The sequence below is a fragment of the Macrotis lagotis genome, chromosome 1 (assembly GCF_037893015.1).
Source record: "Macrotis lagotis isolate mMagLag1 chromosome 1, bilby.v1.9.chrom.fasta, whole genome shotgun sequence".
Lineage (NCBI taxonomy): Eukaryota > Metazoa > Chordata > Mammalia > Peramelemorphia > Peramelidae > Macrotis > Macrotis lagotis.
This window is the reverse complement of record NC_133658.1, coordinates 246,449,742-246,465,060: the sequence shown is the minus strand read 5'-3', so window position 1 is coordinate 246,465,060 and position 15,319 is coordinate 246,449,742. Positions and strand designations below refer to the sequence as shown.

General features: G+C 41.5%; 1 protein-coding gene across 23 annotated transcripts in view; it reads right to left on the bottom strand.

The window, feature by feature from the left end:
- Positions 1-15,319, bottom strand: part of CAMK2B (calcium/calmodulin dependent protein kinase II beta) — a 285,827-nt gene that overhangs the window by 8,434 nt on the left and 262,074 nt on the right. For all 23 annotated transcript variants that reach the window (XM_074210077.1, XM_074210085.1, XM_074210078.1 and 20 more), the window contains 3 exons: positions 4,428-4,503; positions 4,041-4,135; positions 3,444-3,678 (listed from right to left, as the gene is read on the bottom strand). In XM_074210077.1, the coding sequence (XP_074066178.1) occupies positions 3,446-3,678; positions 4,041-4,135; positions 4,428-4,503 (404 nt within the window). In that variant the 3' untranslated portion in view covers positions 3,444-3,445. The remainder of the gene's footprint in view (positions 1-3,443; positions 3,679-4,040; positions 4,136-4,427; positions 4,504-15,319) is intronic.

Genomic DNA, 15,319 nt, shown 5'->3' with positions numbered 1-15,319 from the left:
TCATCCTTCACCCTCTTGCAGGGATCATTTATCTAGACATTTATTCAAAGGCATTTAGTGACTCTTGACTCCTTCTTGAACTCAAGTATTCCCAACCCTGTCTCCAACATACCTTCTATTGTTCCACTACCCTGCTCCACATTTCAGCCAAACTGGAAGAGCTCTGAAGCCTCATCTGCCTTCTCCCATCTTTACAGACCTTACTCCTGCTAGCTGCCTCCAAGCCTGGAATGGACAATGTTACCTATCTCTAATCTATTAAGGTCCCTCCCTTCCATCAAGGCCTGATGTCTCCTCTATGAAGTCTTCCCTGATCTGAAAAAAATTTCTGTAAGGATTCTGCCCAGGGCCAGCTAGGTGGCACAGTGGATAGAGCATCGGCCCTGGAGTCAGGAGTACCTGGGTTCAAATCCGGTCTCAGACACTTGATAATTACCTAGCTGTGTGGCCTTGGGCAAGTCACTTAACCCCATTTGCCTTGCAAAAAAAAATTCTGCCCAGACACCTTGCTTTGCACTCATAACTTTCCCTGATATTACAATTATTTGTCTATGTCTTTCTTGCCTTATATGAAAACTAATTATTAATCTTGTACCAATATTTTATAAAAAGTATATGTATTACATGGCAATATATATCATAAATATTTTAGATTTTATTTCATTCTGTAATTGATTCTATTCTGTAACCATATTCTGTATAATATATAGCAAGCCTAAGTCTCTTTTTTGTCTCTGAGTGGAGAAGCTCATAAGTTCAAAAGTTGTCTTTTTATCACAAGTTAGATGCCAACATTTGTTTTTCCTATTGACCACTTTGAATTAAAGAAAAACTGTTGAGCTAAAGTTTAGAAGGTCAATATTCTCATAGAACCCTAATTCTTTTTTTTTGAAAGGCAATGGGGTTAAGTGGCTTGCCCAAGGCCACACAGCTAGGTAATTATCAAGTGTCTGAGACCGGATTTGAACCCAGGTACTCCTGACTCCAGGGCCAGTGCTCTATCCACTGTGCGCCACCTAGCCACCCAGAACCCTCTAATTCTAAGGGAACATTTCCTAGCATCATCTGCCAATCACGTGCCAAGGAAGCATGTTGTCCCTCATAACTTCAGCTCCTGAGAAATAACCTGGGGAGCTGGTTGACTTTGTTCCATCTTAGCTTTGCCCTTGTCCAGTTAAAAGCAGCCTTATCTCCTCCCAGGTACCAGTGAGTCAACATCTCTGGTCCACTATTAATAGCCTTAGGATGAAGCTTGGGTCCCATAAATCTACAAAATATTCCTTTAGGATAATCTGGATCTCACAGGTGTGTATTGCTACTTTCCTTAGGAAACAATCACATTGCCATGATATCACCAGCCCCATAACCAATTATATTCTTTCTCTGCATATGAAATCCTATTCTTCTGTACTCCCCAAAAATTATAAAAGGGAAGCTGTCCATCTATTTGGCTCAGTGAGGCAGAGTCATTGACCTATTTTATTGGCAAGTACTGCCCCTGTTAATAGAATGTTAACTGGCAGGGAGAAAATGTGCCTTGATCTACCTTTATTGAATTTTACTTGCAATGCCTATGATTCACTATTTCCCTCCACTAACACTATGGTTCAGCCAAACTGGCCACATTACTGTGCCTCAGACATACACCTTGTCTCTCACTTCTGTGACTTTGCAGTGGCTATTCTCTCCCCCAAGCCTGAAATGCTCTCCCTAATTGGCTTTTCTTCCAAGAGTCCTTACTTTCCTTCAAGCATCTTGTTTCTAGGGCCTTCTTCCTCAAATTACTTCATTATTTTATGTATGTATATATGTTCATATACTTACAGAAAATAGGATAATGTTATTTCCCCTGGCTAAACACCAACACACCAACACTTGACGGTGCTTAATAAATGCTTGTTGACAGATTGGTGGGCTGTAAACTCCAGGGTCTATATTAGAGCTATATTTCAATTTCCCACATGATGCTTAATAAAAGTTTGCTGAACTGCATATAATAAGTGCTTAATAAATAGCTACTGAACTGAATTGAATGTTGCTTTCTTGTTCATAAGTCTATAACAACTTCCTGTTTCCTACTGCATCAAGCCCAACAGCTGCCACCTCTTTGGATCTAGGCTGACCTCTCCTTTTATTTCCCTTAATGGATTCTGTGCACCTTTCAAACTGAACTTGTCTCCTGAAGGACATGCACTGTAAATTCTGACAAAGGCATAAGTTTACGATCCCTATGCCTAGAATGTCTTTTTACTATTTCATCATCTGTTGAATTGCTACCCATTCTTTTTTGTTTTGTTTTTTGCAAGGCAATGGCCTTAAGTGACTTACCCAAGGTCACACACAGTTAAGTAATTATTATGTGTCTGAGGCTGAATTTGAACTCAGGTCCTCCTGACTCTAAGGCTGGTGCTCTATCCACTGTGTCACCTAGCTGCCCCTACTACCCATCCCTTAAAGCTCATCATACAGGCTACCTCTTCTTTGAAATTTCCTCTATGTGAATCCCTTCCTCCAATGAGAAATGACCTCATTTCTCAGACTTTCTATATGGTACTTTGTTTAGAAGTAATAATCCCTTTATCTGATAGGTAATATATATCACAGCTCTTTGGGAACGTGTCTATGACTGCAATGAAGAAGAGAGACTATGTCTTAACAAATCTCTTCATCTTCCCCACACTTAGCTCTGTCCTGAGCAGATCCTTCATAAAGGTTTACTATGTTACATTCTGGGCAACTAGGTGGCATAGTGGATAGAGCCTCTGGACTGGAGTCAGAAAGTCCTGAATTCAAATGTGGCCTCAGACACTCACTGGACAGAACAATTAACTTGTTTTTCCTAGGTTTCCTTATCTGTAAAATGAACTGGAGAAGAATGGCAAACCACTTTGGTATCTTTGCCAAGAAATCTAAAGGGGTCACAGAGAATCAAGCATGACTGCAAACAACTCACAAAACAAATAATATTGTATTCTACATATGCTCTCCTCTCTAGTCAGAATGGCCTCCTCATTGTTCCCTGCATATATGTGTAAAAGGATAGGTCAACATATAGTCATTTGGGGAGGGAGCGAGGATTCACTGCTTACAGAACCCCTGGGGGCTTCCTATCTGGAGGCAGCAAACTATGTAGTAAAAAATCTCTTACTCTGGAGTCAGAGGACCAGGACCTAAATCCCACTTCTAGGAGCCCTTGGGCAAATCACTAGTTTCCTTATTTGTAAAATGAGAGGTGTGGACCAGATTCCAGATTTAGGTTGATAATCCTCAAACTATTAGGATTCTGGGAGGTGGGGTACAGCTCAGTCCCATGGTGTGACAGATATTTAAGTACTTATCACTCCTCTCCAGGCACTGTATTCCTGGCTCTGATGGTCTATGTGATCAAGACCTTATCCTTGGGAATCTGGGTCATGTGACTGGGGTTGGGTAGGGGTACTCACTTTCACTGCAGTGGGGCCACAGGTGCACCTGAACAGTGGAAGTGGACATTCTGCCACTTGCCATCACGGCGGTGCCAGACACGGGTCTCCTCTGATTGGCTGGTGCGGGGTCGGCCCTGCCCATCAATGTACTGCGTGAGACGGATGTAGGCGATGCATGCAGCATCTTCACCGATAACGTGCACATGGGGGTTCAAGATGGTGGTGTGGATGGGTTTGCTGTTCTTGGCTAGCACTGAAGAGGGGAAAGAGAAGGAGAACTTGCAACATATGAAGAACCCCTCCTAAAGCTTCCCACTGTTCCCTCCAACCTGGGAGGAGAGACACTAGGTACATTCTGTGAGCAGAATGAGGAGCAAGTGGGTATCATAGAGAAGGGACCATGGGAGGGCAGCTCAGTCCAACCTCGGCTCAGCTTTGAACTAGAGATATGCTCACCTCTAGTCATCATGGCCACCATTATATTCCCCTTACTTGTCCATCCCATCCCATAGTACCTTCCTCAAACTTTTCACCCACAAGTCAGCTATGCTCTTCCCTCAAGGGCATCCCCCATAGGTAAGTTTACTCCTTCAACTCCTGATCATGCTTACTTACAATTCTCAAAGTAGAATCTGTGAAAGTCCATCCCTTCTACAAGGTTGCCAAGAGCTTCAGGTTCAAATGAGGTCAGGCCTGGGTCACAAATTTTCCTGCAGAAAAGATACCAAATGAGACATACATGTCAAAGGGAACCAGTGTCTTAGACCTCCTCTCCTAGACCCTGAACCTATAAGGCATTGACACATATATACCACTGAAAAAGCTGCACTGAGGATCCCAGACAGGCCCTTGTTACTCTGTTTCCACCCCCTCAGTTACTCTTGTGTGGGACCCCATGCCCCAATATGCTACTCTCATTACTGATCATCCCACCTCCAAGTGTACCAATAATACTTTTTCCCCCAAAGGATCAGGTTTTCCCTCCCTTGTGATGACACTCACGCATAGGCCTCAAAGTCTCCGTTGTTGACAGCCTCGATCAGTTGCTCTGTGATCTTGATGATCTCTTGCTTGCGAGCTGTAGGGGATGACACAGTCAAGCTTGCCCTCTTAGGCCCAGCATCTCTGGGGGAGTCCATTAGCCCTAAGTGAGTGGGCTGGTCCCAGGATGCCTGTCTTCTCAAGCATCAAGAGCTTGCTGGTCTTTGTTGACTGAGACCTCTCTCCAGCTTGCTCCCTCCCCAACCTCTGCATTGCAGCCCCCATCTCCATCTCTAGCCGGATTCTATCCCTAGCAGTAGCAAGCTCATTAAGAACAGCTGGTCCATCTAGGAAACACATTCCTATGTTGAATGCCTCCCAATCTTGATCTGCTTGAAGTCAACATTGCCCATATCAATACCACTTAAGTTGGTATAATATAAACAGGAGATGAGGTATCCCTGCCAAGACGGGATAAGAAGTGCCATAGATTCAATAAAATCAATTCATTTATTTAGTACCTACTAGTTACAATATCCTGTGCTAGGTGAGCTAGAGATACAGAAGTGCAACAGCCCTTACCCTCAAATAACTTACATTCTGCTAGGGGAACAAAATGTACACTGATAAACATGGGATAAAGTGCTGGGGGGGGGCGGGGTTAAGGTATAGCAAAAGAGGAAAACAGTTCAGCAATGTTGGTGGGAAGAAAGATCCATTTTAGTAGAGGGAGCAAGGAAAGATCAATGGAGGAGAAGGAGGTAATACTCAGGCTGAGCTCTGGGTAAGAAGACAATCCTAGGACCCATAAGCCGGATTACTAACCTTTTTTGTGTCTCCTGCACTGCCCCCTGACCCTGGCAGTTTGGTGGAGCCTATGAATTCTTTTTCAGAATACTATTTTTAGATCATTGAAATTTCAGTTAGAGGTTATTGAGAAAAAACAATTTTTTTCCATCCAAGTTTATGGATATGTTGAAATGTATTTGTGGTCCCCGGGGATCCATCAAATCCCAAAGAGCAAACTGTGGAAATGACAGGTAACTAGGAGTAATTGGTGGGATTTGAACCCAGTTTTTCTGACTCCAGAGCTCTTTACACTCTGATCTTCTGAAAATGAGAAGGAAATTTTTGTATTTATTTCACATACAGCTATTAATGCACATACTGTCTTCTCCCATAGATTGCAGGCTCCTTGAGAAAGATAGTTTTATTCTTTGCATTTGTTTTACTAGCATCTAACATGTAGCAGGTACTTGAGAAAATACTTGTTTGTTGACTGATGAAATAATCTATTCAAGATCACAGAGAAAGTAGGCATTGGTCTTCTAACTCCAGAGCCAATGCCATTGTATCTGGCTACTTCATAACCACCCAGTCTTTCCTTCCTTCCTCCTTCCTCCTCCCTCCCCTCAGGCCAACTGGGTTCAATTTCAGCCTCACCTGCATCTCAGCTGGGGCATTCAAAAAAGGCAGGGTGGAGAAGGTGAGGGCATCTCAGGTGATGGATTGCCCATTCTTCCTGAACTCCTTCCCATGGGCTCCCCAGAGCTACTTTCTACCCCTATCCATTGGCAGAACAACCCCAAGCACAGGCTTATTAAGATGAAAAGGTACAACAGAGAAACTGCGCCACTGATGAATGCCAGTTCCAAGCCACTGCCTTGTTAATTATGCAGAGAGAGTATGCTAGGCGCACAGCCAGCATAGGCTCTTCATAGCAGGCAGTCATGACTTGGAAACTCAGGCCCCAGAGTGTCCAACTCATGGCAACAGCTCAGTGCCTGATGGTATAGACCAGCCCTTCCACAATGATGTTGTTTGGGGGGAAATTGTGTCAGCTTTATAGAAACAAGGCCAAGGCCAAAGCCCAGGCACTTGCCATTCCCCGACCAAGAAAGAAGGAAGAAGGGAGGGAGGAAGGAAGGAAAAGAAGAAAAAGGAAGGAAAAAAGAAAGATGATCAGCTGTTCCAACCTTCTCATTTTACAGATGAGGAAACTCCCCCAGAGAAGTAAAGTGACTTTCCCCAAAGGTCACATGGATAGATAGTCTACTTGTCCATATGTGATGGAAAGAAGGAAATAAACAGTGTACTGAGTGCTTTAAAAATATTATTTCATTTGATCCTTTCAACCACCCTTGGAAGAAGGTCCTATAATTTCTTTCATTTTACAGTTGAAGAAACTGAGGGAGAGGTTAAATAACTTGCTTAGGGTCACACAGCTAGCAAAGTCAGATTTGAACTAAGAGAGAGAGAGAGAGAGAGAGAGAGAGAGAGAGAGAGACCGACCACTTCTAAGACCCTGGTTATTTGGAGGTATCAAAATAAGATGGAGAAGGATAATTGGTGTGGAAGAACATTTGTGGGAATAAGTAAATATGAATGAGCATTGTATTCAAAGACATGAATTCAAAAATTCTGGTTCTGTTCCTGACTACCTGTATGACCAAAGATGAGATGGTTTCCCCAGGTCTTAGTTTCCTTATTGGAGTAAGGGTCCTCAATGGCTCTCTAGTACAACTCATATCAAAATAGAACCCCACTGTAATTCATCCAATAACTGCCCATCTGACCTTTGCTTAAATCCCTACAATAACAGGGAATCCTCAACTTCCCAAGGCAGTTGATTGCAATTTGGGATAATTGTTAAGTAGATTGTCCTGAAACTAAACCTAAATTTGTCTTTTTGCAAACATTCACCCATTGTTCCTAGTTCTTCATTCTGTGGCTAAACAAAATAAATCTAAGCTGTCTTCTACAAGAAAATTTTTAAGACATTTGAAAACAGAATCCTGGATTCTTCTTTTCTTCAGACTAACCAAGCTCATCTTCTTTAACTGATGCTCAGATAGCATGAATTCAAGGATATTAATCATTCTGTTTTTCCTTCACTGCTCTCCAGCATATCAACATCCTTCCTATATGATGGCACTAGGACTTGAACAACAGTACTGCCAATGTGTTCTATCCAGTGTGGAAAAAGGAAGGGCTACTACCTTCTTAATCCTGGAAGTCCTGTTTCTCTTGTTCAAGTCAAGATTGCATCAGTTTTGGGAGCTGCCTCATCATGTTGTTAACTCCTTGGACTATCTCCTTCTTAATCCTCCAGCGTTCAGTTGAAACCACTCTTCAAGGTGGCTAACAACCTCATTCTCCATGATTCTTCACTCAGTCTGATCTCTTTACAGTAACACCCCCCTTGCAATTCTCCTTTTTCTTGGTTTTTGTAGTATGATTATCCTGGTTTTCTTCCTGTGTTTCTCTGGTCACTTTTTTTGCTGGTCTGAAGTGAATTGTTCCTCCTTTTGCCCCCAATTTTGGTTCTCCCTCAAAGTCCATGGCCCTATTTTATTTCTATGCTCTGAGAGCTCATGAATTCTTATGACTTCCTCTATATCTTCCTTCCTCTCTTCCATATGGATGACTTCTGTGACATCTCCAACCCTAATTTCTCTCAAGTGCCAATTGTACATTTCCAGCTATCTTCTATTACAGTCCCACCTAGTTGTCCCATAGGCACTCTTTTTTTTTCGATTTTGCAAGGCAGTGGGGTTAAGTGGCTTGCCCAAGGCCACACGGCTAGGTAATTATTAAGTGTCTGAGGTCACATTTGAACTCAGGTACTCCTGACTCCAAGGCCAGTGCTCTATCCACTGCGCCACCTAGCTGCCCCCCCCCATAGGCACTTTCAATGTATGATGTTCAAAACAGAATTTTTCATCTCTTCCCTATCCCCAAATTAGGTAAAAATCTTTCCTTTATCCCTATCCTTCATCTTCTTTATTTTGGTCCTGCCAATTCTTCCTCCAAAAAAGCTCTCAAGACTCCCTTTCTCTCCACTTCTATACTTCATAGCTGAATTACAACTGTATTCTTTCTGGTCTTCTATATGCCAGCCTCTCCCTATCTAAATCTATCCTTGGCATCACTCCTTTTTACATAAATAGTGATGGAACTTTACTGATTTTCAGACTCAAGGCCTCTTCTGTTCTTTGTTCCAGATGCTGACTCTGGACAAATTCAGTTTCGGTTTCCAGAAAGACAGTCCTCCATGTCATGGGGAGCAAAGGACATTGATCTCTCTTCAGCATCACTTACCATCAACAGTTGAATCCAATTTACATGATTCTAAGATTTAGAACTGGAAGGGGCCAAGGGACTTTGTAGGCATTCTAGTTCAACTTTCTGATTTATAGTTCAGGAAACTAAGACCCAGAAAAGGGAATCATTTATCCAAGGTCCCACAGGTAGCAAGGATCACAGTATTAGAGACAGCTGGAAGGGACCTTATGAGTCACCTGAGCCATAAGACTCATTTTGTGCATAAGAAAATCAAGACCCAGAGGAATAGAATAATTTAGTCCAAAGGCAGAGACAGTAAAAACCTGAATTTAGATTCAGATCCTCTGATGTCCAATTCCATTATTCTTGCCTCTACAGCCATGCTCTAAAACCCCCCTTGCTAACCTGAAGTATAGATTATGAGTGTCTATACAGTCTGTCCTTTGCATTTCTCCCTTATGACTGGATCCCAGGCCTCTAGAACCCTAGGTCAGGTTTGCTCAGAGCCAAAGCACAGAATAAAAGACATATGGGGAACTGTACCTTCCTGTAGATTTGGATAGTGGTGATCTGAGCAAAAGGATGCCAATAACCCTGTCTCCCAGACCCAGTCTCTCTTCTTTCCACAGAACAAAATAAACCAAAAAATTTATTAGCCAATAATGCCACTGAAGTTTCCACATGTAATATCTCTTGTAATTATCACAATGTTAGGAAATGTTCAAGGCAAGTATCACCGTTTCCATTTTAGAGATTAAAAAAAACTGAGAGATTAAGTAAATTATTCAAAATGACACAGCTGTCGGTTAGGACTTGAATCCTGGTCTTAATTCCTAATTTGAGTTTTTTTGCCCCCCATGAGTTCCTTTGAGATGGAATCGCATTGATTTATGTAGCTTTCTGACTACTTAATAGAATGCAATTTCATTGAGGGCAGGGAATGCTTGGGGTTTTGGGGGGGTTGGTCTTTGTAGCTCTAGCGGCTAGCGGGGGCGGGGTACTTAATAAATTTTGAATGCTTCAGGGAATGGAATGCTGGCAAGTCTTTCCAAAGGAGCCAGCCTTATAGTCAGGCAATATGGTAGAGGAGTCAAGTCAACACACTATGCATCTGACCTTATTTTCTTTATTTCCACCCTCCAAAAAAAGGGGTCTATGGCATTTAGGGTTAGAATGGGCCTTTAATATCATCCAGTCCAAATCCCTCAATTTACAAATGAGGACAGGATCCCTAACTCCAAAGTCAACTCTTTTTCTGTTTACCTTGTTTTCCCTTTGTGTTTTGACCTCAACTTTGTATCTCCCCCCTGCTTAAGATAAAGCTATGTATACAGTATTTTTTAAAGTGCCGATTGAGAAGATGAAGAGGGTGAAAAGGATAGAGGTCCATTAAGTTTTGGTGGGGGGGGGAGCTCCTTGAACCGGAAGGGGACCACTTGGACCAGAGGTGCCACTTCAGACATTTGATGCCTCTCAGGAGGTTCAGGGAAGGTATGGAAAGATCATAATTTCTTTGTTTTTGTTTGTTTTTTCCCCCAAGGCAATGGGGTTAAGTGACTTGCCCAAGGTCACACAGCTAAGTAAGTATTAAGTGTCTAAGGCTGAATTTGAGCTCTGGTCCTCCTGATTCCAGGACCAGTGCTCTATCCACTGTACCACCTAACTGCCCCAAGATCATAACTTCTGTTTTGGGGGGGTTTTTAGGTTTTTTGCAAGGCAATGGGGTTAAGTGGCTTGCCCAAGGCCACACAACTAGGTAATTATTAAGTGTTTGAGGCCATATTTGAACTCAGGTACTCCTGACTCCAGGGCCAGTGCTCTATCCACTGCACCTAGCTGCCCCAAGATCAAAACTTCTAATGTAGTCTTTTATTCCTATTTGCGCTTTTAGCTGAGTAGGTCTTCTATAAATGCTGGCTGGATTGGATTCTGTTTTGTATTCTTCAGAGTCCCTTTAAAACCAATGTAGGTCTTAGGCAGGGCAGGAGAGGAGAGTTAAGGGTCAGAGAGGGGAGAACAAGGCACCAAGAGGAAGATAAAATGGGTTCTAAACAAGGATGGCTTAGGTGTCAAGAGAAGAGAAGGGTAGGTAAAGTGCAGGAAGGGAGGAAGTGGGGGAGGTAAATAAGGAGTAGAGGTGATTAAAGAAAAAATGAGTAAAGGGAAGAAAATGTGGAGAGAAGAGAAGAGAGAGCAATGTTAGGCAAAAGCAGAGTGCTATTATAATCAGTAACCCTAACCCTTAGGCATCACTGTCTTTTGGAGCACCTACAATGTCCCAGGCAGGAGTCAGGAAGATAGAGAAACCTCTGTGGAAAGACAATCCCCAGGGACACAGAAAGCAGAACATGCTGCCCTCCCTCTAAGATCACCCACCATCATAACAAGTTTTGAATCTGTTTTTTAAGACTCAGATTTAGAACTGAAAGGGACTTTGCAGGTATCTTAGTCCAACTTTCTAATTAATAAATAAGAAAACTAAGAAAAGTAAAAGGTTCCATAAGGGACTCCAATCAATCAAAAGACATTTATTAAATATTGACTGAATACCAGTTCTTAGTCCTGGGGATTAAAAAAAAAATCATCTGTCCTCAACCAACCAGTCTAATGGGAGAATATATACATTTAAAACATGCAAGACCAATAGAGAATGGTTCTAGTAGCTGGAAAATAATAGCAGAATACTCCTGGATGAGGTGGTGCTTGATCTGAGGAAGGAAGGGGTTCTAAGAGATGGAAGTTGGGAGGAAAACCATGGCATGTTTGGGGAACAAAGGCTGCAAAGGCATGGATATGGGAAATAAAGGGTGTGTGAGGAATAGCAAATGGGCCAGGATATTTGGAACATAATGTATATGGAAGAGAGTAGAGTATGAGGAGTTGAAAAAGGTAGGAAGGGATCAGGTTGTGAAGTGCTTTGTCATTGATCCAGGAGACCACTTAAGTTTATTGAATGAGGGATGACATGGTCAGACCTGCAATTTAGGAAAATCACTTCAGCAGTTGAGTAAAGGATGTACTGAAGTGGAGAGAGATTTGAAACCAGAAATCCAATTAGAAGGCTATTGCAACAGACCAGGCAAGAGGTAATGAGTGTCTGTGTTAAAGTGGCAGCTGTGTGAGTGAAGAGACGGGACATGCTTGAGAAAAAGAAATGAGAAGATTTGGAAACTGATTAGATATATGGAATGGGGGAAAGAAAGAGAGAGAGACAAAGAAAAAGGTGGGAAGAAGGGGAGGGCTGAAGTTAATGTTAAAATGGTCAACCTGGGTGATGCAGGTTTTTGGGTTCAAGATACAGACTAAGGCTAAAAAAATAGATTTGTGTCATCTCCATAGAAGTGACAATATAATCTCACCATCAGAATTATGATATAACTAGCATTTCTATTAAACACTTTAAGGATTACAAAGATGATTTTTTGTTTTTTTAAATATTCTTTTATCTTATTCCCATTTTACAAATGAGGAAACAAGGCAAAGAAAAGTAAAATAACACTAGTTGTGACACTGTAACATGTGTGACATGGGCAAGTCAATCAACTGTGATTGCCTTGAATTCAAGACCATCTCCAGTTATTCTGATTCATATCTGGCCACTGGATTCCAGATGGTTCTGGAAGAGAAAGTGAAGTTGATGTCTTAGCCCAGCATTCTCTCACTCAAATTCATCTCATGTGCTTGCCATGGCATCACCTCCCTGATGTCATGGTCTTCTTTGAGAACGAAGGACAAAAATCATCAACATCATCTTCATTGATTGAATGAACTGGATTCAAGGACCTGAGTTCAAAAATTCTGACCATAGGTAACTTAATCTCTTTAGGGGAATTCAGAAGAATCAGAGGAAGGGACCTCATTGGCAATCTAGCCTCATACCTAATAAAAGTACCACCCAATAAGCATTGATGTAGCCTTTTTTTGAAGACCAACAATTATGGCCTATTGATTCCATTTAGGGTTAGGTTTAATTATTAAGAAGCTTAATAATTTGCTTCTTTGCAACATACACCCATTTGTTCTTAGTTCTTTCCTCTGAGTCTAAATAAATCTAACTGGTCCTCCGCAAGATAGCCTTTCAGACACTTGCAAACAGCTTTCCTGTTCCACATTTTACTTCCAACACTTGTAAAATGTTTTCTAGATTATCTCTGATCTAGCTGCAGACTTTTCTTTTTTCCCTCTTCTCAGCCCTACCTTTTGGTCTCATATCTTTTTTTCCTCTTCTAGATGCTTTCACTCTGTCTTAGCTCTCTCTGGGTCTGAGGTACCCTATTCCCTATATTCTCTAAACTTTGAATCATGAATCTCAAGGTTCTCCATCCACTTATCTCCTCAAAGCTCCTGCCTTCTTTATTCCTGTGAGTAAATGACCTTTCCTTTATAATGGGTGGGAAGTGATACTCTACTTTGCCCAAGTGTGCCCTATCATAATCCCTGTATAAAGGTTTCTGGATATAAGTCATGAGTCATGAGATTAATCTGGGTAAAAATCTTGAAAGCCTGGCCAAGTTTGTAAAACTGAAAGTCCCAGTGGGGAAATCCCGAAGGACATCAGCTTCAAAGAACAAGAGAAAACACTGGACAAATCACTTAACATCCCTAAGCCCCAGGTTTCTAATATGTAAAATGGAGATAATAATTACACTTACCTTAGAGTTGGGAGGATCAAATGAGATAATCTGTGTAAAGCACTTTGCAAATTTTGAAATACCATTATCAGCTGTTATCAATGAAAAAACACTCAAACTCAAAAGCTTACAAAAATATGAATGTTGAAAAATGTCTTGGCATATAATTGAAAAAAATAATATAAAATAACATTTAAAAAAAAGACACTAAAAAAATGGGCAAAATGACAAATGGCCAGGTGTGAGATCAGGCTAAAACACAGCATGGAATTTTAAACCTTACAGATGATCCAGTCCAACCCCTGCAGTTTATTGATGGGAAAAACTGAGGCCCCCTAAGAGGGAAAACTGATTTGGCTAAGGCCACATAATCCAGGTCCTCTAAAACAAATTCAATGTTCTTTTAATTACATCACACAACTGGAAGATTTTGCTAGCCCCTAAATATACTTTAGGGATCTCTTAGGGAAAAATATCTGTGCTTTGTGATTTGTTCATTGTGTTCCCTAAATTTCTTTACAAATTCTGTTCCTTTATTATCTTCTTTCTCTTTTATATGCTAGGGACTCCCCTGAAAAGTCCAGTCTCCACATGAGCTAAGTGGAAAGATAGAATCTTAGAAGATAATAAGTGGAAAAGATTGCAGAGGTGACCTAGTCCAATCCATACCTAAACAAGACTCTTGTCCACAATCCACTCCAAGCATAGCCATCTAGATTTTGCTTGAAGATCTCCTGTAAGGTCCTCACTCCCAAATAGTTCCCAAGACAGTCCATTCCACTTTTGCATACCTCAAATTATTAAGTATGCTAATTGTTCTGGATATCTTGAATTGTTAGGTATCAAATTGTTTAGATACCTCTAAATTGTGAGATTTTCTTTTCATCAACCCTCAATATTTCTCTTTGCAACTTGTACCAATCAATCAACCATTATTTATTATGGACCCACTATGGGCTCATTTTGCCTACCCTCAGGGACCTAACAATCTATTGGTAGAGACAAGTATAATGCAAAAGGCATAAAAAAGCCCATCTTTGTTCATAATTTCCCCCAGGTTGGGCTAAAGGAGGACAAAACAGTAGTAGAGAGATATTAAATAGGGTGCCCTAGGAGTCTTGAGGAATGTCAGGCAAAGCCTTTGTTCAGGAAGAATGAACAAGAGTGAGGGACTAATGCTGGACCTCAGGAACAGGTATAAGAGTAAGTCCCTTTCCTACCCAGGGTTCTTGATTCCTCATAGTTTGTCACACTACTGTTAATAGTGAACCCTTACAGCCCTCTTATGTCCCTACAGATTTCTCCTTTGTTTTTAAGCTTTGCCAAATTAATTCCTAAAGAACCAAACCACCTCCATGCCCAGTATTCCTAACCATATCTTTTCTGTAGTATCCCACCTCAACCCCCAACTCCTCACTCCACCCCCACCCCTACATTTGAAGTCTTAATTCTCAGGACATTTTTTTACAGGAATCTTTGCCCAGTTAATACCAGATTTTCCCCAATTCACTCCTACTAACCCCAGATGAGATAACATATCCAAAGTACGTTAAAAACTTAAAGCTAAATAAATGTGAAAACCTAAAACTTTTTAAAAGTGAATTGTTAATTTTAGAGGCAATGTGGAAAGGAACTCTGGTTTAGGAGTCTAAGGGTCTGGGTTCAAATTTCTCTTTTGATGCTTATTGTTAATGACCTTAGAGGCCCTTAGCCTCCATGGATTTTTGTTTTCTCTTCTGTAAAATGCAGAGATTGATTTTGATAGACTCTTAGGTCCTTTTCAGCTGGGTCTATAATTATCATCTCAACAGCACTCTTCTACACATTTGTATGCCTTTACTTTCCCTAGTCAAATCAAGAGTAAAGTACCATGTCTACCCCTAGTACTGAGTCTCCAAAACACTCTTACCTCTAAGGAATAGATAGGAATTCCTAGTTCTACAACAGAAAGCCTGCCTCAGAGATCCTGGGGCAGGTTCTCACTTCTCCTTTGTCTTGCCTACCCCTCCCCACAGCTTCTGTACAGCGAAACCCAGCCAAGGTGGCAGAACCCTACAGGCATTCTTTCTATAGTATTCTGGAAACATAAAACAGATATGGCACCTGGTGTCAGGGCAATGCTGAAATGGCCATTCCCTGTCAGCCTTCTCAGCAGGTCTGGTCTCAGAGCTTTCCCTATCTTTTTCCTAGACTCCCTCCCCTCTTCTCTTCTTCCTA